Source organism: Monodelphis domestica, chromosome 5 (genome assembly GCF_027887165.1).
Source record: "Monodelphis domestica isolate mMonDom1 chromosome 5, mMonDom1.pri, whole genome shotgun sequence".
Taxonomy (NCBI): Eukaryota; Metazoa; Chordata; class Mammalia; order Didelphimorphia; family Didelphidae; genus Monodelphis; species Monodelphis domestica.
Genome location: NC_077231.1, coordinates 117,501,250 through 117,527,823, shown reverse-complemented (window position 1 = coordinate 117,527,823; position 26,574 = coordinate 117,501,250). Strand labels below are relative to the sequence as shown.

The 26,574-nt window shown below is 37.7% G+C and overlaps 1 protein-coding gene and 1 long non-coding RNA gene across 5 annotated transcripts in view; one reads left to right on the top strand and one right to left on the bottom strand.

The window, feature by feature from the left end:
• Positions 1–649: 649 nt before the first annotated feature.
• Positions 650–17,454, bottom strand: LOC103100813 (uncharacterized). Its single transcript, XR_472692.3, has 2 exons — positions 16,319–17,454; positions 650–1,244 (listed from the first exon to the last, which is right to left on the bottom strand). It is a non-coding gene; the product is annotated as an uncharacterized LOC103100813 (long non-coding RNA).
• Positions 17,455–17,535: 81 nt separating this feature from the next.
• LRP6 (LDL receptor related protein 6) overlaps positions 17,536–26,574 on the top strand; it is a 127,277-nt gene continuing 118,238 nt past the window's right edge. For all 4 annotated transcript variants that reach the window (XM_056799159.1, XM_007503718.3, XM_007503717.2 and 1 more), the window contains exon 1: positions 17,536–18,094. In XM_056799159.1, the coding sequence (XP_056655137.1) occupies positions 18,040–18,094 (55 nt within the window). In that variant the 5' untranslated portion in view covers positions 17,536–18,039. The remainder of the gene's footprint in view (positions 18,095–26,574) is intronic.

The window sequence follows — 26,574 nt, the reverse complement described above, 5'->3', positions numbered from 1 at the left end:
ATTTTATTTCTGCAAAAACTTTCAAATTTTATATAAACAAAATTGTTACTTTTGTCTCCTGAGATCCTCTTCATCTTTTGTTTGGTGATAAAATATTTTCCTGCCCATAATCCAAAAAGAAATTTATCTTTCCCATAATTTGTTAATGATGTGACCTTTTATATCTGTCATGTTTTATTTGGAATTTATCTTTGTATATGGTATAATTTACTCATCTAAATCTAATTTCTGCCAAACTGCTTTTAAGTATTCACAACTGCTTTGGCCAAATATTGACTTTTACTTTACTTTTAAAAGTAGAGATTCTTTATTTTTTCAGTTGAATTTCATTCCTTTTTAAAAAAATTTCTATAAAGTAATCCTTTGGTAGTTTGGTTTGTATGGCACTAAATAAATAAATTAATTTGTGTAGCATGGTCATTTTTTCATACAGGCTTAGCTTACCCAGGAACACACCATTCCTTCTATTGTTTATGTCTGTTTTTATTTGTCTTAAGAAATATTTTGCAATTGTATTGATATAGATTATATATGTCTCTATCATCCACTAATGTTTAACAACAAATATTCTCCAAATGGGTAGTTATGTGTTAAGTATTATTCACTGTGCCATTAAAAGGTAAAAGAAAAACTCAAAGCATGACTTACATATGATAGAGAAGGATTTACTGAATAGTATACTACAGCACTCATGACATATTCTCTTGTTGTTGGACATCTCTATCTAGGAACTTCATAGTAGGAGCGCCTCCCTCAGGGTATGTAGCACTAACAGAGAAACTCCTGATCTTCCTGGGTAGCAAATTCCTTTCCCAGGTTTGCTATTTGGTCCTTGTGCTTATAGAGAGAAAAACAAAGCAGAGACCTTTAAAGCCAATCTTAGTCTCACATAGATGAACAAATACAGTTATTGTTTTGTGTGATCAGTTGCCATTTGATGCTGGAGGAGGAGAAGAGAATTCACCTCTCCATCCTTCCAAAAGAAGACTGTTGGAGTTCCAAGTTACATGTTTAGACAAGATTGGGAGTGGAAGTTGTCTTTCCCTTTAAAATCTACTGAATTGTCAGTTCTTGGTGCTTAGAAGCCTACCCTCTTTCATGTAGCATTCCAATATGATATAGGAAGATGTAGTGTAAGGGGACCAACAAGGACTCTCTTTTGTGCATTCCATTTATTAAAGGGCTTGTCTCCCAGAAGGGCTATGGTTCAGAACTATCCCCAGATTTTCTCCATAGGATGAGCACTATTAAAAAAAAAGAAAAGTAAAAGAAAATAATTAATGTTAATGTTTCATTTAGCATACACAGTAACATTTTATACCATTTTAACCAAATATTAATTTAGGTAACAGATGGTGATTCAGATTGTAGGACAGATAGCTTTCACTCCCAGTTTCTTGGTATTTTCATCTACAATTTACAATTATTCCTTTAGGAAATTGCATAGCAGGCAAGAAGAAATTGCCCCCCCCCCAAAAAAAAAAAGAGAGAGAGAGAGAGAGAGAGAGAGAGAGAGAGAGAGAGAGAGAGAGAAAGAGAAAGCTTTATAGCCAGAATCTTGCCTAGTCTTATAGTTCAGTACACTATGATAAGTTCCCAATGAATATGTAATCTACACATAAAAACTCAGATGAAAATAGTAGAGGCAGTTTGGTGGCACAGTGTATAGAGTGCTAGATCTGGAAGATCTAAGTTCAAATCTAGTCTCAGAAACTTCCTAGTTACATGACCCTGGGCAAGTCATAAATCATTCTCAGTCCCAGTTACCTCATTTGTAAAAGAGAGATAATAATAGCACTTACCCTCTGGGATTACTGTAGAAATAAAATGTGTGTATGTGCATATGTGCATATAGAAAGCGCTTTGTAAATCTTAAAGTGATTGTCCTTGTTTTTGTTGTCTAATAATCAGACATGTCTGACTTTGGGATTATATTTGGGGTTTTCTTGACAGAGATATTAATGTGGTATACCATTTCTTTCTCCAGTTCATTTTACAGATGAGGAAACTGAGGCAAACAGGGTTAAGTGACCTGCCCAGGGTCACATAGCTAGTAAGAATGTGGGACTGGATTTGAACTCAAGAAGATGAGTCTTCCTAACTCCAGACCTTTATCTACTGTACCACTTAGTTGTCTATATAAATGCCATCATTATCATCATCATGGAAGATGTAAGGAGGTACCTTAGCCTATAACTAAATCGAGGGGAGGAATTCTTAACTAAATATGGGAAAAGATCATAATAAATGATAAACCTGATTTTTTCAATTATACAAAATTGCCTAGCATTTGCCTGAATGTCAGTACTGCTATAATAAGAAGAGAAGCTTTGCCAGGTAAAAAAAAAATCTTCATATTTAATATCTCTGATTAATGTCTATTGTCCAAGAACATAGAGAACTGGCATAAATATATAGAACCAAGGGCCATTTTCCAATGGATAAAATTTTCTAAGGATATGAATAATTTTCAAAAGGGGAAATACAAATTATCAACTAAATTTAAAAAAACCAAATCATTAATAATAAGAAAACTACAAATTAAAATAATATTAATTAATATATACATATAAACATTCATACATACAGAGTCAATTCTGGAGGGCCCATAGGAAAACAGATATATTAATGTAGCTATCAACAGGTCCAATTTGGGAAACTATTTGATATTGTTTAAGAAAACTTATCAAATTATTCATTTTCTTTTATCTAGAAATGCCAATTGTCCATATGTACTAAAATATTAATAGAAGCTTTTTGTGATTAATTTTTTATTAGTATTACTTTGTGATAGCATAAAATATGTTTAAATTTATGCAATATTGTTTTCCCAAAGATTCCTATTACTTTGTTATTATATTTCATTATATATTCTCTAGAAATAAGTTTGGATAATACTTCAGTTATTTGGCTGTCTTTTGGTGTTGTTTTTATTTACATTTTGTAGTTACATATATTGTTCTCAATTTGCTTATTTTAATCTGCATCAGATCTTACAAGTCTTTCTATATATCCCTTAATTCCTATATTCATCATTTCTTATGGTGCGGTAGTATGTTATTAAATTCATATATCATATTTTGCTCAAATTCCTCAGTTGATGGATCATTATTAGGGGGAAAGTCCCAAGGTCTCTATCCAAGGCTTGACCCCTTTCCATTAAAAACCAGTTTCATACTTAGTGAATAACAAAGAAACCCATTTTTCCAAATCGCTGTAAAACAAAAATTAGAGAAGGTATATATATGAGGATTCATGCCAGGCAAGAGAGAGTGAAGAAGGTCTCTCATTGAGAGTGAGGTAATTCAGCCCAACTGTGATCTCATCCAAGAACAGCAATCCAGGGACAGGGACATGATGGAGACTTCTAACTCCCCTAATATATCCCCACAATCTTTTCCTTCAGTGATCTGAAATGGGGTTGGTCTCTTCCATCTTTCTTCTCAAAGCTGGAAGCCAGAAGCACTTGAAGTGCTTGAAATTTGAAGAGTCCTGAAGAGGAAACTCTTCAGGCTCACCAACTCTACTCCATTCCTCAAACAGATCAGAGTACGCAACTCTACAGATGAGGAGAGTCCCATACCAACCAATGGAAATGGGGACAAGGGTTATAGACAAGTTTAAAAAAGTCATCATTAAATCTTGAAAATAGAAGCAATAAATAAGAATATGGAGAAACATGAAAACAAGAAAAAAACAACAACTATGTACTAAAGCAAAGAAAGCAGAATCCCTAAATATTCTGAGCAGGCACTTGATCTATAGTAACAGCTATTTATTCTTGAGGAACACACAAAAGGTAGAGTGAGATTGTGGGATAAGGTAATGGGAAAGTGGGAAATGGGAAGTCCCCAAAGATCAACAATTGAACCCCTTCTCTCCAAATCCTGCAGGGTCAGTCTTTGCTGCCTGACCCTCTGGGTTCAATTGTGAGAGCTGTCCTGACTTCCAACTGTCCTAATTATAATATGAAGTTCAAGGACTACTTTAGAGGGTTCTGGGGATGGATAGCTTTATATCACAGTGCTATCCATTCCTGTTGTTTTCCACTGGATTCAGGAGGTCTGGCTTCACAGAAGGATGGTCAAGATTCAGAGGTTCTCTCAGACCAACCTCTCTGGAGGGCTCCCCAAAGAGAAGTGAGTTAACTGCTTGGATTCTCTCAGCTCTTCAGTTCCTTTACTGGAATTCTCCATCCTTCCTGCCTTCCCCCCCACCCCACCCCCATGTTGGTCTTCCAGCATGATGAATCCCCTTTTCTCTCTTACACTAATATGTGCCAGGCACTGTGCTAAGTTCTAGGTATATAAAAAGAGACAAAATATAGTTTCTGCTCTCAAGGAGAGCAGATATTGCCCTCCTTATATATATAAGGGAGAGATATATATATAATGGGAGAGACAACAAGCAAATATGTACAAATTAGTTATATGATATAAATAGGAAATAACTAAGTAAATGAAGATACTAGAAATAGGAGATTGGGAAAGGATTTTTTTTAACCCTTACCTTCTGTTTTAGAATCAATATTGATTCCAAGGCAGAAGAGTGGTAAGGCAAGGGGGGTTAAACGACTTGCCCAGGGTCACACAGCTGGGAAGTGTTGGGAAAGGTTTTTTGCAGCCTTTTTTTCCCTAGAAGATGGGATTTTAGTTGGGACTTGAAGAAAGTCAGAGAAGTCAAGTGGGTAGAGATGAGAAGGGAAAACATTCCAGGCATGAGGGAGAGCCAATGCTTAATTCAGTTTAGGATATTTAAATTTAAAATTTAATTCAGTTCAAGATATTTAAAAGTCAGTTGGAGATGTTAGATTGGAAATCAGCAGAAAGGCTAGGGCAGAATAGACAGTCTTGATAATCATAGAGATACTCATTAAATCTATGGGAGCTACTAAGATTATCAAGAGAATTGGTATAGAAGGAGAAGAAAAGAAGACCCAGGACAGAACCCTATAGGACACTTCCAGACTGTGATCTGGATGAAGACCTAGTAAAGGAGATTGGGAAGGAGCTGTGTGATAGGTTGGGGAAAACTAGGCGGAGTGGTGTTTCCAAAACTTAGAGAGGAGTGTCAAGAAAAATAAAGGACAATCAAGTGTAAAAGGCTACAGAGAGAGATTTTTTTAAAAAAGGGTATTGAGACCACCTCAGACTACCACTTCTACTTTGCCAAGACCTGAGATAGCGCTGCATTTAATTACTGGAAAGGATGGGAAGGACAACTCTCCTGTGGCTAGTAAACTCTTTTCTCAGAATTCTTGATACAGACCATCATCATCCATCTCCTAGACTATGGCAATAGACTCCTAATTGGTCTTTCTGACTCAAATCTCTTCCCACTCTAATCCATTCTCTACATAGAGCCAAAGAAGTAAGTCACAGAGGCAGCTGAGTGGCTCAGTGGATAGAGAGCCAGGACTAGAGATGGAAGGTCCTGTGTTAAAATTTGACCTCAGACCCTTCCTAACTGTGGGACCCTGGGCAAGTCACTTAACCCTCATTGTCCAGCCATTACCACTCTTCTGCCTTCAAACTGATACTTGGTATTCTAAATTAGAATTCGAAGATAAAATGTAAGACTTTTAAAAAACAAATGAAGGCACAGCAGTTGTCATAGAGCCCGAGAGAAGTCTTGGAAAGTATGAAAGAGTGCTCCCTCACACATGACAGAGGAGTTAGCATTTTCATCATAGCCATCTTTGTAATAACTTCTTTTAGACATACACAATAATCAGTTGTGTGCATCTGAATTGAACCTCTATATCCTTATCTTACCAGGAGAAGTCTCTAATGACTTCCATATATTATAACAATACATTTATATTTAAACCCTTACCTCTCTCTTAGAATCAGTACTATGCATTGGTTTCAAGGTAAAAAAACAGAAAAGGGGGTTAAGTGACTTGCCCAGGCTCACACAGCTAGGAAATGTCTGAAGCCGAATTTGAACCTAGGACCTCTCATCTTTAGACCTGGCTCTCAATCCACTGAATCACCTTGCTTTCCCCCTATATATTTTGATAAAGCAATTACAAATTTTAAATTCATACAGCATTTAAGTATCCAATCTTTTATCTAAGATAAAATATTCTTTATGTGTCATGATCAGGGTTCAAGCAAAAGCAGGATGACTAGACTGTTTAAGGATGAGATTGTCAATCTAGGGAGACCTGTTGAATCAGTCAGGGAAATCTATTCTAGACACAGATCTGTGGTCATTAGAATCTAGGGAGAGTCACACAAAAACATGAGGCCAGAAAATGTCACCTGGAGATCAGTCTGAGGGACAAGCACAAGTAGAGGATGTTAGGGAATTTCTCAACCCAGAGGTTAAAGAATTATTCCCAGGAGGAGGATTAATTCTCTCACCAGGGGAGTAATTCCTTTCACCTTGGTCAATAAAACTAAACAGGAGGCAAAGCTAAAAGATAATAGAAAGTTGTTTTTTTAATAATCATCAGCTGAATAGCAATAGCTTAAAAAAAAACAATTTTTAGATAGTTACATAGTCCAAATACAGACAGAGGTATAGGTAAAAGAGTACAAAAAAGGATAAGTTCAAATTAGCCTCTCACATGACTAAGTTCTGGCATTTCCCTTGGTTGGAAGATTGAGTAATAGGAACCAGACACAAGATGATTTTTTTTGGGGGGGGGAGAATATCTTGTCTTTGGAACAGCTTATTAGCCCTGTGGTCTCATGACTACAAGGTCCTACAGTTGTCTCATTACTACCCTAAACTTTTTTTTTTTCTGGTAGAAATGTTCTCTTTGTAGTTAATCACATCATACCATCTTGGTGAGACAGAAAATGTCTAGGTGGGACCAGCTTTTTTAAATAATGGAGGCTTCTCTTTGAGATGGAATCAGCATAGCTCTGTAGGCTCCCTACTGCTGTCCCACAAAGTTATTGTTAAGTGTTGCAAGTGGGGAGAAAATAATTTCCCAGTGGCATGGGCATTGTACCCCCAGAAACTCAGGCAAACTATTATCAAGGAAATTCCTCTGCTCCCTTAGGCCCTCATGACTCCCAATCAAAACACCTGACCTTGGAGATTACCCTCCTTTGATTGCCCTACGTTGGGTGCCAGATGTTGTGGGGTATAGAGGTGTACCGCTGGGGTTTGGGAAGGATACCTTTTTTAACTCATGCTGTCTTGCTGGCCAAAGATTTAACATTACTAATAAATCTCTCTCTTTACTTTTAAGCTAAGTTTCAGAATCTTGGAGTCTTGTGAAAGGTATCCTTCCAGAACCCCAGGGGTACACCTCTATACCCCACAACATAAGTATATAGGTTCATCTATTTCTTCTACAAAGGCAGATACTCTAAAGCAAAATTAAAACAGAATCCAAGATTGGGATATTAATTCAAGCTGGAATATGACAGGTGATCTCTGACATTTCAAACAAAAATGGTTATTACTTTCCAAAAGAAGGCAATTAGCTTTAAAGAAATTTGATATCCTATGTCTAAAATCCAAATCCAGTGAGCCAGGGTTCAAGGATAGGACTTCAGCCACTGGGAAATTGGTTGGGGGAAGTCACCAAGGTTATAATAATCAGTAATATGACTAATTTCTGAGGAAAAGAAATGCTACGTTAAGGCTAACTCTGGCCCCTGCCTAAGACCAGAATTGATTCAAATATTGAACAGGTCTGAGTTTTTAGGTATTAAGAAGAGAGGAATGCAGGGTTTGGCAGAAAAACAGTACATAATTAGTTGTGTGTGAGTGTATATATCTGTGAAGTGGAGAGAAAATAAAAGAGAAGAAATGTACTTCTTGATGGCAAAAATATAAAATTAAGAAAAGAAGAGAATATCTAGTAGTTATAATATTCCTATGCCTAATTTTCCTACTGGATTAGTTCCATTAAAGGGACACCAAACTGAATTAGAGCTGTTTCTTTAAGTTCTTAATTTTTTTTCTTAAAACGAAAAGAACTGCTCAAATTTTCCCATCTATTTTAATTTCTTCATTTGGCAGAAAATTCCTTTCTATATCAGTAATAATGTGGTAAACAACATCCAGATTAGGAAAGAAAAAACAAAACACACCCATAAAATTTACATATCCAAATGAGATTTTAAAAAAACTGTATACTATATAGACAAGAGACCTCAAGAGAGCAGAAATGTGTATATGTGTATGGGGGTGGGAGGTGTGCAATGTGATGCTGGGAATTCCCAAGTCTGTGCCATGTGCAATAAGTGTGAGTGACGATTGGGATCATGGGATGGTCACCCATGACCCCAATCAACTCCTGGAATGTGGGAGGTGAAGGCTAGACCAATATACACTAAAAGGAAGGGAGCAGCTCTAATGGGACTGTTAGAATTTCAAGGCAGGAGTCCCTAAGTTATGGAGCAGATAAAATTTCAATTTACCAGGGAAGCAAGGAATACTGCTAAAGAATAGGCTTTGCCCACAGGCAGCTAGAGAACAAACATTTCTTTCTTTGTATTGTTCATAGCACCTGGTAGTGTCCCAGACCTTTTAAAGCACCCACCTTGGTAGGGGTGGGGGGTGATGGAGAACTCTTAACCTCCTCCTAATTGATGGGATCCTCAGTTCACATGGGCTGCACTTGTCCCTGGGAAGGAGACAATGGCAGATCAGCAATCGCCAAGATTATTAGCAAGCATTCTATATCTACTATTATATACTTTGCCTCTCTCAGAGCAGTTATTTATTTATTGATATTTGCAGTTACGGTGGCTGGTGATAACCTCTCTCAACATTTTCATTATAGTAAACTCTTTAGTGAGAATGAATCCCTGATTTAAGCAAGGACTGATAGAAGGTAAGGACTTGGTTCCCCATCTTCTGGGATGGCCTGATAGTTGCCCATGGCATCTGATGCCACAAGAATGGTGGGAAATTTTGTAGAAATCCCACCAGTAGGAAATGATTGAACTTTCAATGAATGGTATAGTAGGTGGTGATGAAAAAAAAGGAGAAGGACTTCAGATCAACAAGCAGGATTTTCAGGATTGAGAAAAGCCTTTTAAGGCAAACTGAAACTTGACCCTTCAGCTTCACATTATTATTCAATTATTATTTTCTCTTTTATTATTATTATTATTAAATTTTATTCTCAGAGCAGCCTCAGAAGATAAAAGTGCTATTATTATCCTCATTTTATATATGAAGAAACTGAGGCAAATATAGTTTAACTGATTTGTCCAGGGTCACCAGAGATATGTGAGACAGAAGAGCTATTTTCTTCTATCTGTAGAGATTTATGGCATCAAAAATAAAAAAAAGTAATCTATAATCAGGACTCGAGATAAGTCAAGTAAAATTCCAACTTGTGATATAGTTAACTTAGAGATTTTGTTAAATTGCATCAAAAAGTCCTTGGATACTAAAAGAAGAGTATACAAACATGAAGGAAGAAATGATAGGAAGGAAGATGAATCTCTTATTTGATACAGGTAAGAAAGGTTTGAATTCACAAAGTTTAGTGCAGAAATATGTCCAATTCAACAGGGAAATGATTAGAGATACAGGGAGAGGGATAACATCAGAAAAGGAATAGTCACAAGCAAAACAAAATTTCCAAATTTGAATGGAGAATTAAAAAGGGAGGAAAAGCCCAAAAAACTAGAACTAGATCTTAACTATGTGCCCATTAATTGAGGAATGGCTAAAAAATATGTGGTATATGAATGTTGTGGAATATTGTTGCATAATAAGAAAAAACAAAGACAGTTTTAGAGTTTAATAGGTAGTATGAATTGGCATAGAATGAAGAGAACCTGGAGAACAAATTTCGGGCAACAATATTGGAAGGAAAGACAATTCTGAAATGCTTAAGAACTAATCAATGTAATGTTTCCCAACTCTCAATAGGTGTTAGACAAGAAGTCCAGAAGCAAATGGGTATTTTGGACATAGATATTTTATGTAGCTATTCTTATTTATTATGGATGTGTTTTTCTCTCTTTCTTTTTTTTTTCTTCCAGTTTTTAATGAATGGGGCAAGGAGGAAGAGAGTCAGTAATAGTGATAAGAAAAAAAAAAGAGCCAATGAAGTGCCTTTAAAAACATACACATGAGACTAGAGAAAAGTTTAGAAAGAAGCATAGAAGAACATGATGGTTTTGAAAGTAATATGAAGAATTATTATATATGTTTCTTCTTTCTTTTTACATTTAAATCCTTCCCTTCTGTCTTAGAATCCATACTAAGTATCCATTCTAAGGCAGAAGAGTAGTGATGGGGAGGCAATTGGGGTTTTAAGTGACTTGACCAGTGACACATAACTATGAAGTATCCATACTTCTCTGTCCATCTGTCACCTTAGTGCTCCTCTTCTTTCCCTTTCAAAGGTTTCAAGACCTTTTCAACAATTATTTCAACAATCAACAATTAAACTTCCATAGAAATATTTGTGAGTAACACTGACAACACTGGCATGTGGCTACATACCACTTGCTCATTAAATGCTAGTTCTAAGCCCAAATCATTGGGATGGCCTGAGGTAGGCCTGGCTAGAATAATTAGTGTTAGCAAATTTGGATTACAATGATTTACTAGTTCTGAAGGTTGAAGTAGGGGTAAAAATGCAAAAAATCTTAAGAATATATCATATCAGGATTGGCTGAAGAAGCTAGAAACATTCTTCATATTGAAGACTGGTGGGGAAGGGGGGATGTGATAGCTGCCTTCAAGTATTTCAGAGGCTATCTAGTGGAGGAGGGATTATACTTGTTTTCTTTGGTTTTAGGAGCAACAGGGAAAACAACACAACAAAAACACAACTCCACTTATTCATTATGGATTTGGGGCAAGCACCCAATGGTGCAAGTTTAAAATTTGGTCCCCTTAGCAAAAACTTCTCAAGGGATCTCATAAATTCTTTTATTGAATAAAAAAAAAAAACATTCCAGTATTGAAGCCCCTTTCCTTTATTAAATCTACTTTAAAGATATAAGGGCTATTTAGATAGCATTTGCAATTGTATCTGCATAATTTTGATACAGTAGTGTTTGGCTAGCCTTTGTATATCTGTGGAGTCACTGATTCTTTGCCAGAGATCAGGAAACAGAAGATAATAGGCATACTAAATTCCATATGGGTGAGAAAACATTTCGGTTTGTACTAACTTACATTTGGTCCATTTACAGTTTAACTAAGGTAGTTCAAGTCCACAACAAAGAAAATCTAGGGAATTCCCTTTGATGTTCCTATCCAAAGAAATTTTTGGGAAGGTTTGAGTCATCTTTTATCTTCCTGCCCCCAAAATTAGGGTAGCTAGGTGACACAGTGGATAGAGCACTGGACTTTGAATCAGGATTCATGAATTCAAATACATGCCTCAGACACTTATTAATTGTGTGACTCTGGGCAAATCACTTATCCTTTTTAGCCTTAATTTCTTTATTTCTAAAATGAATTGGAGAAGGAAATGGTAAATCACTCCAGTATCTTTTCAAGAAAACTCCAAATGAGGTAGACACACTTGAATAACAACGAACTGAAATTGTTATCATCTTATAATGGGGGAAAAGAGGTAATTGTATTTTCATGGTCAGTATATATTGCATGGGTCAATATATATTATTTTTATAGTGAAGGATTCCAGAATAAGTCAGTATATCAAAGCCAAGTGAACAGTCAGGAAAAGATATCAAGCACTGGGTTGAAGAGAGATGAATGGAGAAGTCAAACCAAAAACGGTAATAACCAGGATTGGAGCCAATAGTCAGAAAAGTAAGAGACAGTCAGAAGTGCATGACATTCAGGAAAGGATTATATAGGCTCATAGATTTAAATTTGAAAGGGATTGCAGAAACTATTTCATCTAATAATATAATTTTAAATATAAGGAAAATGAGGCACAGAGAAATTAAATTATTTGCTCAAGGTCATACAAACAGAAAATGGTAAAATCAGGTTTGAAACCTGTGTCCTCCTCTGACTTTGAATTATGTGCTCTTTCTACTGTACTCATGACTTTGCATACTAACTTTTTGATGTAAAGTTGGGGTATATAGTTTTCTGAGCGTAAAGAAAAAGACTGGGAGAACAAAACTTTTGAGTACATTGGCTTTAATATGAGTACAAATCATACAAAGTCAACGGGTTTGCAGGCATACCCAATTTGGTTTAAGAACCCAGCACAGGATCAAGAGATTTTAAGGGGGGAAAGAGAACAAGTGGGGGATTATATTAAAGAATGCAAAAACAAACAGAGGAATGGACATTAAGGAGAGTTTTCCAATACAGGCGATCTGTAATTTTTCATGTAGGAGCACATCAAGGTGTGTCTAAGGTAGGGTTATTGACAATTCTAACACTGGATTGGATTGGAGCACATGTCCATCATGTGGATATCTTGTTTTGAAAGGGCATTTTTAATCGTTCCATAGAATAGAAGATCTAAAGTCTTGGTGAAGCAGAGAATCTCCATTCCCTGGGTGGTTTGGGGTTGGTTTGTAAAGAAATCAGACAAGGAAGGTTATTTTGGAAAGGGATGGGGTTTGAAACTTCAAACAACAATTTGCAAGTTATTGACAGCAAGAGATTTTGACATACAGCCACTTTAATATCTAATTGATCAATCTTCTTACATTTGCATATTATACCTAAATGATTGGCTTACTATTAATCTCAAGTTTTAAAGTTGGCAACTCAGCTTTTAAGTCTATTAATAGCTGGGACCATTGCTTACTGTGAAATCAGATTAGTCAAAAACAGTATCATCTTAATAATTGTGCTTACTCAGCAAAAATTCCTAATCAATAATCAAACTTATCATGAGTCTGAGGACTTTTTTTTTTTTTATCCTGGTAAGATCTGTATCTAGACTCATATTTTTGGAATGATATATTTAGGATCTTGGTTTCATGCTAGGATATAGGAACATAGCTACTGATTGGTCTTCTGGACACATCCAATTAGGAACATGTTCTATTGGGTCAATGGGCTTTCTAGTTTAAGAGGCTTCTCCTAATTCCACCAGTGTAGATACCGACAGCTGGATGGAGGTCCATAAAGAAAGCAGCAGTTCAAAGATGGGAGTTTCCTTATCTATCAAAGAAATCTCAATTCCTCACTTGGGTTTTCTTCATGTTTTCATCCACCTGTATCCTTTCCATCATTTATACTAGAAGAGAGATATGGCATCTCTTGCCTCTATTCTGAAACTCTTGTTTTAGGATATTTAAGCATGAGGATTGATTGAAGGAACAAAGGAGAGAAATGAGAAAGAGATTGGAAATTTTGCTTACAATATGTCTGGTCTTGCAAATTTAACATTTTGCATATAGTGTTGGGAGCCTGTTTTCATAGCTTTGGTGTGGGGTTTGTGAGACATTTTTATCTGTATACTCCTAGAGTCAATGATAACAAGTAGGAAAAAAGAAAAAAAGAAGTAATTAAGTTTTGTTTTTTTTTAAATCTGAATACATGACAACTCTTAACTGCTTAGTTTGTTGCCAAAATTTAAAGCATGTTCTATTGGTGTAGTAAATAGGTTAATATTTATTCAGGGATTTTGTTTAGTACTTCATATATACTAGGTCTCATGTCTATTAAATTGAGTTGCAGGGAAATAGGAGATACTAGAAAATGTTTCCATTACTCTTGCTTAAAAGGAATTGGGGTTTAGGATTTGGAGTCTGAGCAAAGCCTAGTTTCTTTGGTACTCAAGGATTTCTCTCATCAAGGTAGAATATATATTGAGAAAATGAGGGATGTAGAAATGAGTCAAGTTGCCCCTTCTCTTTGAATTCTTTCACATTATAACTTTGTAAAAATAATACAGAATAAATTGATTTTGGGTTATAAACTGATTAGGTACTCTGCTTGTGCTTACAAAGTATCTTCAGTTTATATAAGTAAAGTGAAGCTCATAAATGAACTTCTCTTCAGGCCAGGTGCAAGGACACTAAGGAGACTCTTGTTATACAAAAATAAATTATTTATTGAGAATATAAGGATATAAAAGGATTTCTAACCCTAAGGGATTCTAACTCCACCCAAATAAAACTCCCTGGTTCCACAAGGAACTGCTTCTCCCATTTCCACAGGTTACACTGATCCTTCCTGATCTGACAAACCCAAATTTTACCTATTTTTCAATAAACTAACACTATTGTCCTTATAAGAAGTATGTAATTCTTAACTTTGTCCCCAAGTTATAAAAATAACAAAGGCTAACTGGCTGAGCCTCAGCAAGAACCAAGTTAGGACTCTGAGCCTTAGCAGATTCATAGTCCAAACCAAAGATGAGGTCTTTCTTTGGTCTTCTCAGAGATAAAACAATTTATGAAATAGCAATAGACTAGTGTTTTCCAACTTGGCAAAGGAAATCACTTAGCTCCTTCAGGTTTTTCCCTCCTTTCCTTCTACCTCAGACAGTGAGGAGAGAGGGAAAAGAAAATGTCCCCTGCTCCCAGTACTCCGAAAGAGAGCAACAACCACCCCTCAGAGCAACTGTCAACTCCCAGAGAAACTGCCACAGAAAAACCATTACACTGTCAATATTTGAAACTGACACTGTCTCAGATCTGTTTCAAACTCCAATTCTTTCTCAAGCCAGCTTCTCTACTTCTTATCTCTAAATGAATATAATAAGACTTTATTTCTAATATCATCCATATAACTTCCAAAGGAATTTGGTGCAGACAGAGAGGTTTTCTTGCTCCAATTTAAAAAGACAATTAGAGGTAGAGGTAGAGCTGGGGTTCAAATTCAGGTCCTATGACTCCAAGTTCATTGATCTTTCCATTTTACCACAATGCCTATCTTCTTCAGTCTCCTCTAGGCTAAACATGCCCAGTTCCTTCAAACTATCTTCATGTAAGGTGGTCTCAAAACTTTTTAGTTCTCTGGTTGACTTTGTATGGATATTCTTCAGTCCTTCATAAACTGTGGTGCACATAACTGAACACAATATTTAAGATGAGAACAGAGAACATTCGACTTATGGCCTCCTTATTCTTAGAAGCTATGCCCCAAATCACTCTAGTTCCTTTTTTTTTTGGACTGCTCTATTCTTGACTTAAATCAAGCTTGCAGTTCACTAATACCCCTATATCTCTTTCATAACAATGGCTATCTACATTTGCCAACCCCATTTTGTGCTCATAAAGGTGCTTTTTTTGTGCCCATGTAAGACAATTTTATTTATTCCTACTGAATTTCATTTTATTAGATTTAGCTCACTATCATCCAGTGTTAGCTGTCCTCATAGCCTTTGAACTGGCGTGCAATTGATACCTTTATCAAAGTCATTCATAAAAATATAAACATCACAGGGCCAAACATAGCTCTGATTGATTTCAATCAATGGCAAAAGCTCTATAATCCTAACATGTTGATTGAAGAGTTTCTTCAACTTGATACAGGACCAGCAATGGTTCATATTCTACTATGTAAGTAGGTACTTTAGGAAAACTCTTGAGTTTGATGGGTTTCCTTATCTATTTCCTTTACACCCTAATTCTGTAAAAGCACTTCTTGCTGATCATCTAAAAAAGTTGTCTCTCTGCCATTAAAGACCTTCAGAATTGTTAAATATAAATTAATGAATATGCATGAAGCATTATTGAGATCCTATAAGAACTTTCTGATTCCTTATAGACCTCTGGACATTAATCTATCAAACTATTAAAATTGTCAGGGGAGAGCTAAAGTCTAAGGTAAATTTAAACTTTAACTGGGCTCCATAAACTTTTTCCCCTCAATTTTTAAAATAACGATATCAATAAAATGTATTTCTTTTATAATCCTATGTATTTTATTTAATGTATTTAAAGACATTATTCTGAGGAATCCATAGACCTCATTAAGCAAAGGTCCTAGAGACTCCTTTCTCAGATTGTATTTTTCTACGGGGGTGGAACCAATAACCATATTTACAAAATTATAACTCCGAAGAGTGCAAATTCCAATATGAATTTGAATATATACGTTCTGAAGAGAAATCTCTCTTGAGAAAGTGCCAGTGAAAACCCCCATATTGGAAGGATGAAGTATCCTGTGGGAGGAACTGAGTCTAAGAGTAGATAGGAGGTAATGGAAAGAGCTAAGATCTAAAAAAGACTGGTATAAAGTAGCAGAAGGTCAGGTTATGAAGAGTTTTGAACACCAAACAGCAAGATAAACCTAAGTGGGTAAATAAAAAGGTTAAGGACTCAAGTTAAAGGAACTGAAAAAAAAAATTCTTGCTCTGCAGTTTACTCTCCTGGTGGCCTCCGGCAAGTCATTTGTTGTCTTGGCACCTTGATTTCCTCCTCTGTAAATGGAAGACTAGGTAGCCTCTAAGGTTCCCTTTCAACTTTGAGCCTATGATCATTTTCGATACCTTAGCAACTTTGTTCTTGGAATCCTTCTCAGGCAGTTCCCCTTTCTTTGGTGTGAAGTTGAACTTTAGGGGCATCATGAATTTCTGGGAGCCCGGGACAACAAAATCCAGTAATTTCCCTTGCCTCCGGTCCCAGGCTGGGCTTGAGTAGTTTCGATGAGACTAGTCTTTCAATCCTTCCTTCCTTTCGGAAAATGCTGAAGCTAGCTCTCAGCTGACCAGCCCCTCTGGAGTGGCTGTGGAAGCTTTTGGCATGGGCTGTTAGTTGAAGGCGGCGAAAGCAGGACTGGATACCCCAAGGGATGTCAGTTTATAAATATTTGTTGCACGACTACTTTGTGCCAGGCACTGAGATAAGTGTGCACCGGAGTGCAAGACCCTGCTCTCAAGGAGCACACAGTCTAAATGGGGGTGGGGGAACAACAAGCAAACCAATCATGTACAAAGAAGGGATAGGCTGGAGAAACTACATGTAATCTCAGAAAGCAGTCATTAGGTTGCGTCACCCGACGAGCTCCGTTTTTCTGTCCAGTCCAGATCCCGCACCCCATGCTGGCGCCCTGACCCCTCCGTTCCAGATGGTTCACCTGCAAGGAGACGCAGCAGCACAAAGGATCGCGGTGCTCACCCTCCGCCGGGCGCGGAGCCCGGAGAAAGTAGTCCCGACTACGCCAGCGCCAAGGTTGATCCGAGGGTCGCTTCACACTCTCTTTCCCAAGAGCGCCGAGCCCGAGAGGGAGCAAGAAAAAGAATCCCATCGGAATGCGACAATGGCTCGTCCTTAATTTTTTTTCCTCTTCTCTACCTACACCGTCTCCACCCCCACCCCCCATCTCCTCTGGAAGCAGAATTAAAAAATGAACGATAAAACAAAAGTCTCTCTTTTTCCACGAGGTGGGCTTTCTGCCTAGAGAGAGACCTGAAGAGATCTCTAGTGGTCCCAAACCTCGCCAGCTGATCCCTCCCGCCCCCTCGTTTGCATAGCTGCATAGGAATCGATGTCAGCAGAGGGGAGGCTCCCAGGGAGCTTGGGGAGAGGGGAGGAGAGGGAGACTGACTTGGGAGCGTGGGGAGAAAGGGAGGAGAGCCCAGAGGAGAGAAGGGAAAGGGGGAGGAGGCGGCTTGACTGGCAGAATTGAGAAAGAAGGAGGAGGAGGAGGCTGACTGGGAGAGTTGGAGAAGAGAGAGGAGGGGGGGGCGGGGCGAGAAAGAGAAAGGCCGAGGAGGGGGAGCGGAGGAGGAGCGCGAGGGTGCGTTGAGGAGAGAGAGAGCGCGGCCAGACCGGGCGCGGGGCTCGTTCTGCCTGTGTATCCTTGCGCCGCCTCCGCCGCCGCGCTGGGAGGAGGCGGAGGCTGAATGAGGAGCTGCGTGGAGCCCGCGGAGGAGCCGCCGCCACCGCCACCGCCACCGCAAAGGAGAATGGAACGAGGCGCTGGTCGCCGACGCCGCCAAGGCACCCCGGAGGGAGAAGTAGCTCTATAGTGCGGACAGCAAAGGCGGCGCCAGGGAGCGGGGTGGGAGAGAGAGAACTAAGAGAAAGAAGGAAGGAGGGAGGAGGGCCGGCCACCGATTCTTTCTTCTGTTTCTGCAAAGCCCGAGCAGCATGACCGTACGGGGCGGCCGCGGCGGCCCCGGCTCCTCTCCGCCTCCTCCCCCTCCTCTGGCTGCTTCGAGCCGGTGAGAGGAGAAAGAGAGAAAGCGAGGAGGAGGAGGAGGGGAAGATGGGGGCCGTCCTGAGGAGCCTCTTGGCCTGCAGCTTCTGCGTCCTCCTGAGAGGTGAGCAAACCGCGGAGGGGGAGGAAAGGGGGGAGGGAGAGGACCGCGACGCCCAAGTTAATGAGATTTATGGTTTTTTGTTTGTGTCTCTTGTGTGTTGGGGGCTGGAGGGAGGGGGAGGGGAGGGAAAGGGGAGGCGAAAAAGGGGGTGAGGAGGCGAGAGGCCGGGCCTGGCTTCGGGAGAAGGAGGAGAGAGAAGGGGCCCAGGAGAAGGGGCTGCGTTCTGTGCAGGAGTGACACAATGCAGGCTAACCCTTTGGGGGCTTTATCCACCCCCAGTCCACGGGTCGGGGTCCCTCATTTGGGGGAATCCCTGAGATCCTTGTCACTTTCTCCCTGCCCCTGATCTATTATTGCAGTTTGACCATCTGTGTTTGTGAACATGTGTACGTATGTATTGGGGCAAGAGGTCGAAGGGGAAATAATCATCAAAGAAAAAGATTTCTTTGTGCTCATGTGTTTACTTTTTGAAAGTTTGCATCCAAGGTGCAGGGACTTCAGAGCTTCCCTCACAGTCTCCCCCCGCCTTGTATTTTAGGGGAGCTTCTGCAAAGCTCCCATAACTATTTTTCACGACCTTTGTTACAATTGATGTCTGACTCCTGTTTGGGATATAGCAATCGTGTTTCTCAGGCCCTGGAAATTTTCTAATCTTTGGTTGGGAATCCATTGGATAGGTTTCCTATTTAGCCTTTGGCTAGTTCAGAGCATGCAAGTATACGAGTTGGCATGAAGTGGGAAAGTCGTCTTTATGGGAAGGGAGACTTGAGCTAAAATTTCATAGGCTCGGATTTGTTAAGCACCCATTGAGTGCTTGGTGTGTTGTTGGATGTCATGAACTGTCTTAGGTTCTTTGCCCTTAAAATAAATAATATTCCACGATTCTTTGGTATTTTTAACTGTTCTCTGAAGCTGACACATAACTTTGTGGTCTTTATCAGTCCTCAGACATCTTTTGTAAAATATTCACTCTCCTTTTTGAAAGTTAGCCATGAAACAGTGAGGATATAGCTGATGTCAGCTGCCATTTGTTGGCTGAAGAAGTAAAGTACTGATAGTTTGAATTTATCTTCAGTTTTTGTTATTATTCCTGTTTGCACGACTCATTTTTTTTTCAGGCTTGAGGCCTTTGATCCAATGCAAATTTGCAGAAGAAAAATGACAACATAAAGTTTAAATATAAGTGAAATAAGTTTACTCTAAGTTTATTGAATTTTCTGGGAACAAAGATAATGTGTTATGAATTTAACTGGGAATTTCTATTTGTAAAAATATTTTAGAAAGATAGTGATAATATTCTCTTGGGTAGATAAACATACTTTGTTTATCTTTGTGCAGTACTACTATTATTTAACTTAATAATTATGACTCATTAGACACATTTGCTTCTTCAAATGTAAGTTGTAGGAGGGCAGGGACCAATTAACAGGATGGACATAGTACTCGGTGAGGTGCTGAGTACAAGAAGATGTTTACTTAGGTAGACATTAAATTTTTTTTCTTTTATTAAAACAGAAGAATTTTGGTGCATCTGGGAGAAGTATTATCTTTTTTGGCTTCAGTCTCTATTCCATTTGAACAGAGGTTAATAGTTTAAGTCCCATTTGGGATTTCATTGGGTTTAGGGAACTTCTGGTTTGGAAACTTCACTAGTGCTGATTTGCAACTTCTGTCAAATGACTGTCCGTGGTCACCTGCTGTTATATTTTGGACATTACTTTTATGAAGACTTCCCTAATTCTATGGCCCTTTTAGAATTCCATGGTCCTCTATCTACTAGGCCAGGTTGTATCTCTGTGTGTTCACTTTAGGTTTAGTTTGATCAGTGTAGCATAATACTGATTTTTGATTTTTTTAATACCAAAATTGTGTTTTGATAAATCTATATCTCTCTCTCTATAAATCTATTTACTTATTTACTCATCCTTATTCTAGTGTTTAAACTCTCTTGTGCCAAGACTGATATCTTGATCTTCTCTGACATAGTAACTTTTTCACAGACTTGGACTCCAGTTGGAAAAAGTTTGATCAATTTGTTTACCTGTTTTTGTTTAAGGTGCTGTCATCCTAGTGACCCTGATTCTTAGTCAGGTTTTATTTGTAGCTCTCTTTGCTGAGAAGGAACTGGAGAGAAAATGTGAATGGATCTTTGCTGCCCCAAAACCATGTTATGGGAATTTTTTGGTGTGACATTTTTCATTGTAAGTGTTAATGCTTTCCTTCATGGGTGGAGAGAATTAGAGATGGAAGATGTTATTTTTTTCCCCAAAAACCTTGTTTTGCAACTGAGGAAACAGTCTTAGAGAGATTAAGTGCCTCTTAAAGGCCAATAGCTAGTAACTGGGCCCTTAATAGGACAGAAGTTTCTTGGTTCCCTGTCCAATGAATTATGACTGTAGCTGGAAGATTACTTTTAGTTCCTTATTAATGTCATATTTCATGAAGATTAGAGATGACCTTTATGCAAAAACATTTCTGATCAGAGTATTAAATCCTCTTTAATTTGGTTAATGTATACTTTTTATTAATGGCAGCTAACTAAAGCAAATTCTTTACTTATAATAAATAAGGTTGTTAAAAGTCAGCCAAGTAATCTATGCTTAAATAAGAATGATTTTTAGGTGGAAAGATAGTGATAAAATAAGACCAAGTTGATCTCAACAGAAGAAACTGCTAGTTTGGTTCATGAATTATAGAAGTGACTCAATTGTTCTTTAAAATTAAGTATTAATTTGAATTGGGAATAAAATTATGGACCAAGTGTTTCCTTTCACATTAGTATCCAGACAAGTTGTAAAACTAAGTTTATTTTTATCAAATTGCTTACCTTCTCAATGAGGGAGGGGAGAGAGAGAGAGAGAGAGAGAGAGAGAGAGAGAGAGAGAGAGAGAGAGAGAGAGAGAGAGAGAGAGAGAGAGAGAGAGAGAGAGAGAGAGAGAGAGAGAGAGAGAGAGAGAGAGAGAGAGAGAGAGAGAGAGAGAGAGAGAATATTTGGAACTCAACTTTTTTTAATGCTAAAAATTGTTTTTACATGTAATTTGAAAAAATAAAATATTTTTTAAACTATTAAAAAGTAAAAAACATCCTTTGTTTTTAGCCTGTTTTTTTCTTTTTTTTGAGGAGGGAGTGAGATAAAAAAGTTTTATTGAAGTTTTTTGTTTTTAGGTCAGTATGGAATGTAGTTGTTTTGCCACCATTGGGTCCTTTCTTGCAACCAAGAAAAACAGTTAAACCAAAAACTAGGGGGTGGATATGTTTTATCTGTTCTTTAGGACCAAGCTTGCTTATTAAGTTGATCCTAGCATCTTGTTAGTTTGAATATAACTGCAGATTGCTATTGGTCAAGTTTTCAAAGTTGATTCCCCCCTTAACCCCTATAGTTAGAGTAAAGAACTATGATTTACTGCCTAATTTTTTCAATTAACAAGCATTTATTTTCTTTTCCCCACCCCACCCCCAGTTAAAAAAAAGAAAAGAAAAAATCCTTGTAACAAATAGGGTTAGTTAAGCAAAATCAATTCCCTCCACCTTTTATTAGTGTTTGTATAAATTTGTTTTTGCAGGTGCCAAGGTGTAGACTGTATGCTATAAAAACATCAGTTATTTTCATGACAATAACCTTTCTTTGATACTATTGTATCAATGTTGAAAGTTATCTTTAAAAATATTTTGGAATAAACCCTCTGAAGGCAAGACCAAGAGAGTAAAATGAGAAGACTTTTAAGTTAGAAACTTAGAAGACAGTTATAATTTCAAAAACATTGATAAACTAATAAGTAGAGTATATAATTGAATTTGAACAGTGATTTTATTTAAGTTTTTTGAGGAAGTTGTGTTGCTTACAACCAGCTTGTATAGGTAGAAAGAAATGTTGACCTGAACCTTGCCTAATGATCACATTGTACACATACAAAAAGTTAATATAAATGTATTTGTCTTTGTGATTTCATCATGATAGGGAATGTCTAATAAGAAAATTTTTTTTTTACCCTTGATCTATAATTATTCAATAATTCAATCTTAGCAATTTGGCTAGGACATTGAGAGGTTAAGTTTGAGAGGTAGATCTGGAATCCTGACTGATGTTCTGGCACTATCTGCTATCTTAACCTCAACTCATATATATATCTGTGACCATTTTTTATCCTATGATATTTAGTGTGCTGCTATGATATTTAGTATAGGGTAGTATAAACAATTTTGAAGAGCTGTCATATCAGTGGAAGGAATGGGAATAGGGCATTTTCTTCCTTGCAAAATTAATACACCTTTAGAACTAACTACTTTGTGAGTTCTTTTTGAAATACTTAAAAAGAGAAAAACTTATTTTTAGCCTAGCATTCTTTTGTTTCTTGCTTGGCTTATTTTTTTGGAGGGGGCATGCTCTCAATCATCACCCCTCCCCCCAGTTACTTCAGTGTTTTCATTCCAATCAAAGGTATAAGGAATAAGAATGAAAAGTAATAGTAGGAACAGCTAGATGGTTCTGTGGATGGAGAGCCAGGCTTGGAAATAGGTCTGGAGTTCAGATGTGGCTTCAGATACTTCCTAGCTATGTGACCCTGGGCAAGTCACTTAACCCCAGTCATCTAGCCCATACTGATTTTATGCATTGGAACCTAGTGTCCACTAAGACAGTAGGTAATGGTTTAAGAAAAGCATCTTCATGAATTATTTTTGGTCTGAAGTAATAGTACTGGTAAAAGTAATATGATTCTCCTGGCTGTAGTGCAGTCTGCTTTTTTGATGAGTGCAATACATTGCTTATAAGGGTCATGAATGGTCATAGACATATCATATAATATATATCAAGTAATTATGATAGACTCATAAATCTAGCAATCAAGCAATTATTTATTAAGTGCTTACTACATACCAAGCACTGTGCTAAGCATTGGATATAAAAAAGATACAAAGGACAACCTCTGTCCTCAAGGAGCTTATAATCTAATGACTGGAAAGGACATGAAGTCTTCTTATAGATGAAGAGACTAAGTCTCAGAGAAGGGAAATGATTTTGCCCAAGGTTACACTAGTAAGTTAGTTGTGTAGATAGAACCCACTCCCCAGGTTCTCCTAAACCGCATCCCATTTTGCATCCCATTTTGTGTGCTTACCTTGTAGGTCAAGAGCTGAGTGCTCTCTCCTTTGGTGTTGGTGCTGGGGTGGAACACAGGCTTGAGCCAGAGCTCTGGTGCCTGCTATGCCCTTTGATTGAGGGCTTTTGCGAGCTTTGGTGGCTTGGTAGGCTGTGGATTTTGGCTTCCTGATTCAGCTTAGGGTATTTTAGCTAGGTGATATTTTGTCTCCTTCCTACATTTCCCTCTTTTTACTTTATCTCCATTTTGATTAAAACTTAATTGTTAAGAGCTACTAACAAATTTGTGACTTGAGAGTTAATTTTATAGGTGAGAATTAGAATCTTTTTAAAATTAATATTACATTTAATATTTTACTTTCATTATTACATTGTGCAGCTGGGATTTGAACTGTGATTATAAATTCAGTACTATATAGAATTAATTTTGGGAAGAGATTTGGATTGAGAGGAGAAGCTAATAGTCAAATGTTATCTTATAAACTGTAAAAGAGATGTGAATTCACATGACATGTTAACAAGAAATATGCAGCTTGGTGTTTTCGTGTTCTGGTAATGGTGCCATCACTGATAATAGGTGAATACGTCATTAATTTGTAAATTTTATTGAACATTTTCTTAATTTCTCAAATTAGGGTTTAGAAAATAGGGGGGCAACTGGGTGACTCAGTGGATTGAGAGCCAGGCCTAGAAACCAGAGGTCCTAGGTTCAAATGTGGCCTCAGATACTTACTAGTTGTTTGACCCTGAGCAAGTCACTTAACCCCCTTTGCCTAACCCTTATAATTCTTCTGCCTTAGAACCAACACAGTATTGGTTCTAAGGCAGAAGGTAAGGGTTTAAAAAAAAATAGGCCCATTTCAGTGATTTTATTACCTAATTGACAGATATTCTCTCAAATTGTAGTATAGCCTCTTCATATATTCTCTTCTTTTGCCATTCTTATCCAGGAATTCCCAGAGATTCTTCACAGGGAATCTGTCCAGTGTGCCTAGAGGTTTCATGGTAGGCTCTTGGTATTGGGTGGATCCCAGGGGACACTGCAGCTTTTTCCTTAGTGTTATTTCAAGACCTTCTTTTATGCTCATGTTATCTTTCTGGTGATAAACTTTTTTTGCTGCTGCTTCTGGGTAACTTTTCCTTATTGACATCTTGCTGCCGACTCATGCTCACCTCTCCATTGCCTTTTGGGCTACCTGCAACTTGGAAGACTGTAGTATTCCATGACCAGAAGAATGTTGATGTTAACAAAATGAACCTTTATTTTGGGTGAAATTTTAGGTGTAAAAGCCCTGTATAGTTTATAAAATGTTATCCAGTCTGATCTTTTCTTCCTCTTTAATTCTGGGTCCAGTTCATTACCCATTTACAATGACTGGTCAAGACATATATGTACTAGTAAAGTAACTTTATGGGTTGTCTGACTTTCTGGACAATAGGCATTCTTTATCCATTTATTTCTGTGCAGATGGGCAAAACTCCCATGGTGATAAATATTATTTAGGAGAGTTTGTAGTCTTCCAGGACTTGAGGAATGGTAATCCACAAACAGGAGTATTTGGAGAATATTACTTAATATCCAAAGAGAATCCTTTGTTTTGGATTTTGTGCTGGACCTTATTCAGAATAGTGACAGACACTTCAAGTAAGTATGCTTTTCTGTTTTATCCTCACTTAATATTAATCACAGGAAATAGAAAAACAAAGTTGCCATTATTTAAGGAATCCTAAAGCATAGTTTAAAACATGTATGGGAAGATATACTTAGATGGAGGAAAGCCCAAGGTGGTTTATCAGCTTTACTGAATCAAATGGTTTTTTGTAGTCAACAAATAATATACATGGTGGAATCTTGTATTCTGTGCCTCTTTAGTCAGTTATGATTGTAAAAATGTGGTTTGCTGTAGAATATTTTTCTAAAACCCAGCCTGTTCTATTCTTTTATCTTTGTCAGACAGCAAGCATTTTAGTACATCTATAGCACGCACTTAATAAATACTCTGTTGATGGACAGGAAGATAGGTATATAGGCTAGAAATGTTTTTATCAATTGGTCTTTTTTTTTTTGGTAATAAAGGAAGGTCTGATTTTTTTCTCAGCATCTTTATGTCCTCCCTTTTCAAATTTTTATTTTTATTTAATTTAACCCCTAAAGGAGACTATCCATACATAGCAGAAAAGCAAAAGAGGATGCTGCATTAAACTGTCAATCTTCCTTTCATACTACTTGCTTTTTTAAAAAGTATATAAAAATGGACAATGATTTAGTAAATTATGGTTTGCATTTCAGAGTTTCTACCGAGAAAGAGACTTTTCATCAGAAATGCTTGCAATTGCAAGCCTTTCATTTCATTAAAGGTCTACTTTTCCTCTAGAGGATCATGCTTAGCTTTGAAGACTAAGTTCTTAATTGTATTTCATGATTTTTTTAAAATAGAGGATTTTATGTGATCCTGACTAGTTTCTTGGGGCTTGAACCATTTCTTTCTGGATTTCTGAAGAATTTTTTTTTTTAACTGGAAGGTCTGGATTTTACTCTGACAATTCCTGTGGCCTCTCCTTTCGAGATTTTGTTCAGGAGATGATTACTGTTTTTATTGCCACAGTATTTTTGGATATTAGTTAATGTCTACTTATTTTTCCATCTTTAATTATTGAATTGGCTTTTTTGCCACACCTGGACCATCTATTCCTCTTGCTCAACTTTGGGTAGAGTGGCTGGCCCAGCTTGGTCTTGTTTTGGGTCCCTTAGGTACTGACCTTCCCCTCTTGGACTTAGGATATTTGAGGTCCAGAATGATGTTATCTTTAGGGTCCTTATTCATATCTAGAGATGGGGAGTGTTAGAAATTTCAGAGCCTGTGGGCCTGGGATGTCCCTATATGAATATTGAAGCACTTAGCTGGTCATTGTCCAATGCTGCTCACTGGGACTTCCACCCACTCTACTGCTTTTGGATCCCCCAGTCTTCATGCGCTCCTCTGTTCTTGCTGCTTCCAAATAGTACTGAGCTTGTAGGCAATAAGTGTCTCTGGTCTTCATGTAGGGAGGCTACCCTGTGCTGGCTTTGCTACTAACCCCTATAGCCCCCTTTCATCTTGTCCTACTGTTTCTGGCTGACCAGTGCAGTTTGAGGGTCTGAGAAGTCACTGTAGTTTCTCATTGCATTTCTTTTTAAATTTTATTTCTTTATTTTTATTAAAACCCTTACCTTCTGTCTTGGAATCAATACTGTGTATTGGCTCCAAGGCAGAAGAGTAGTAAGGGCTTGGCAATGGGGGTCAAGTGACTTGCCCAGGGTCACACAGCTAGGAAGTGTCTGAGGCCACATTTGAACCTAGGACCTCCCGTGTCTAGGCCTGGCTCTCAATCCACTGAGCCA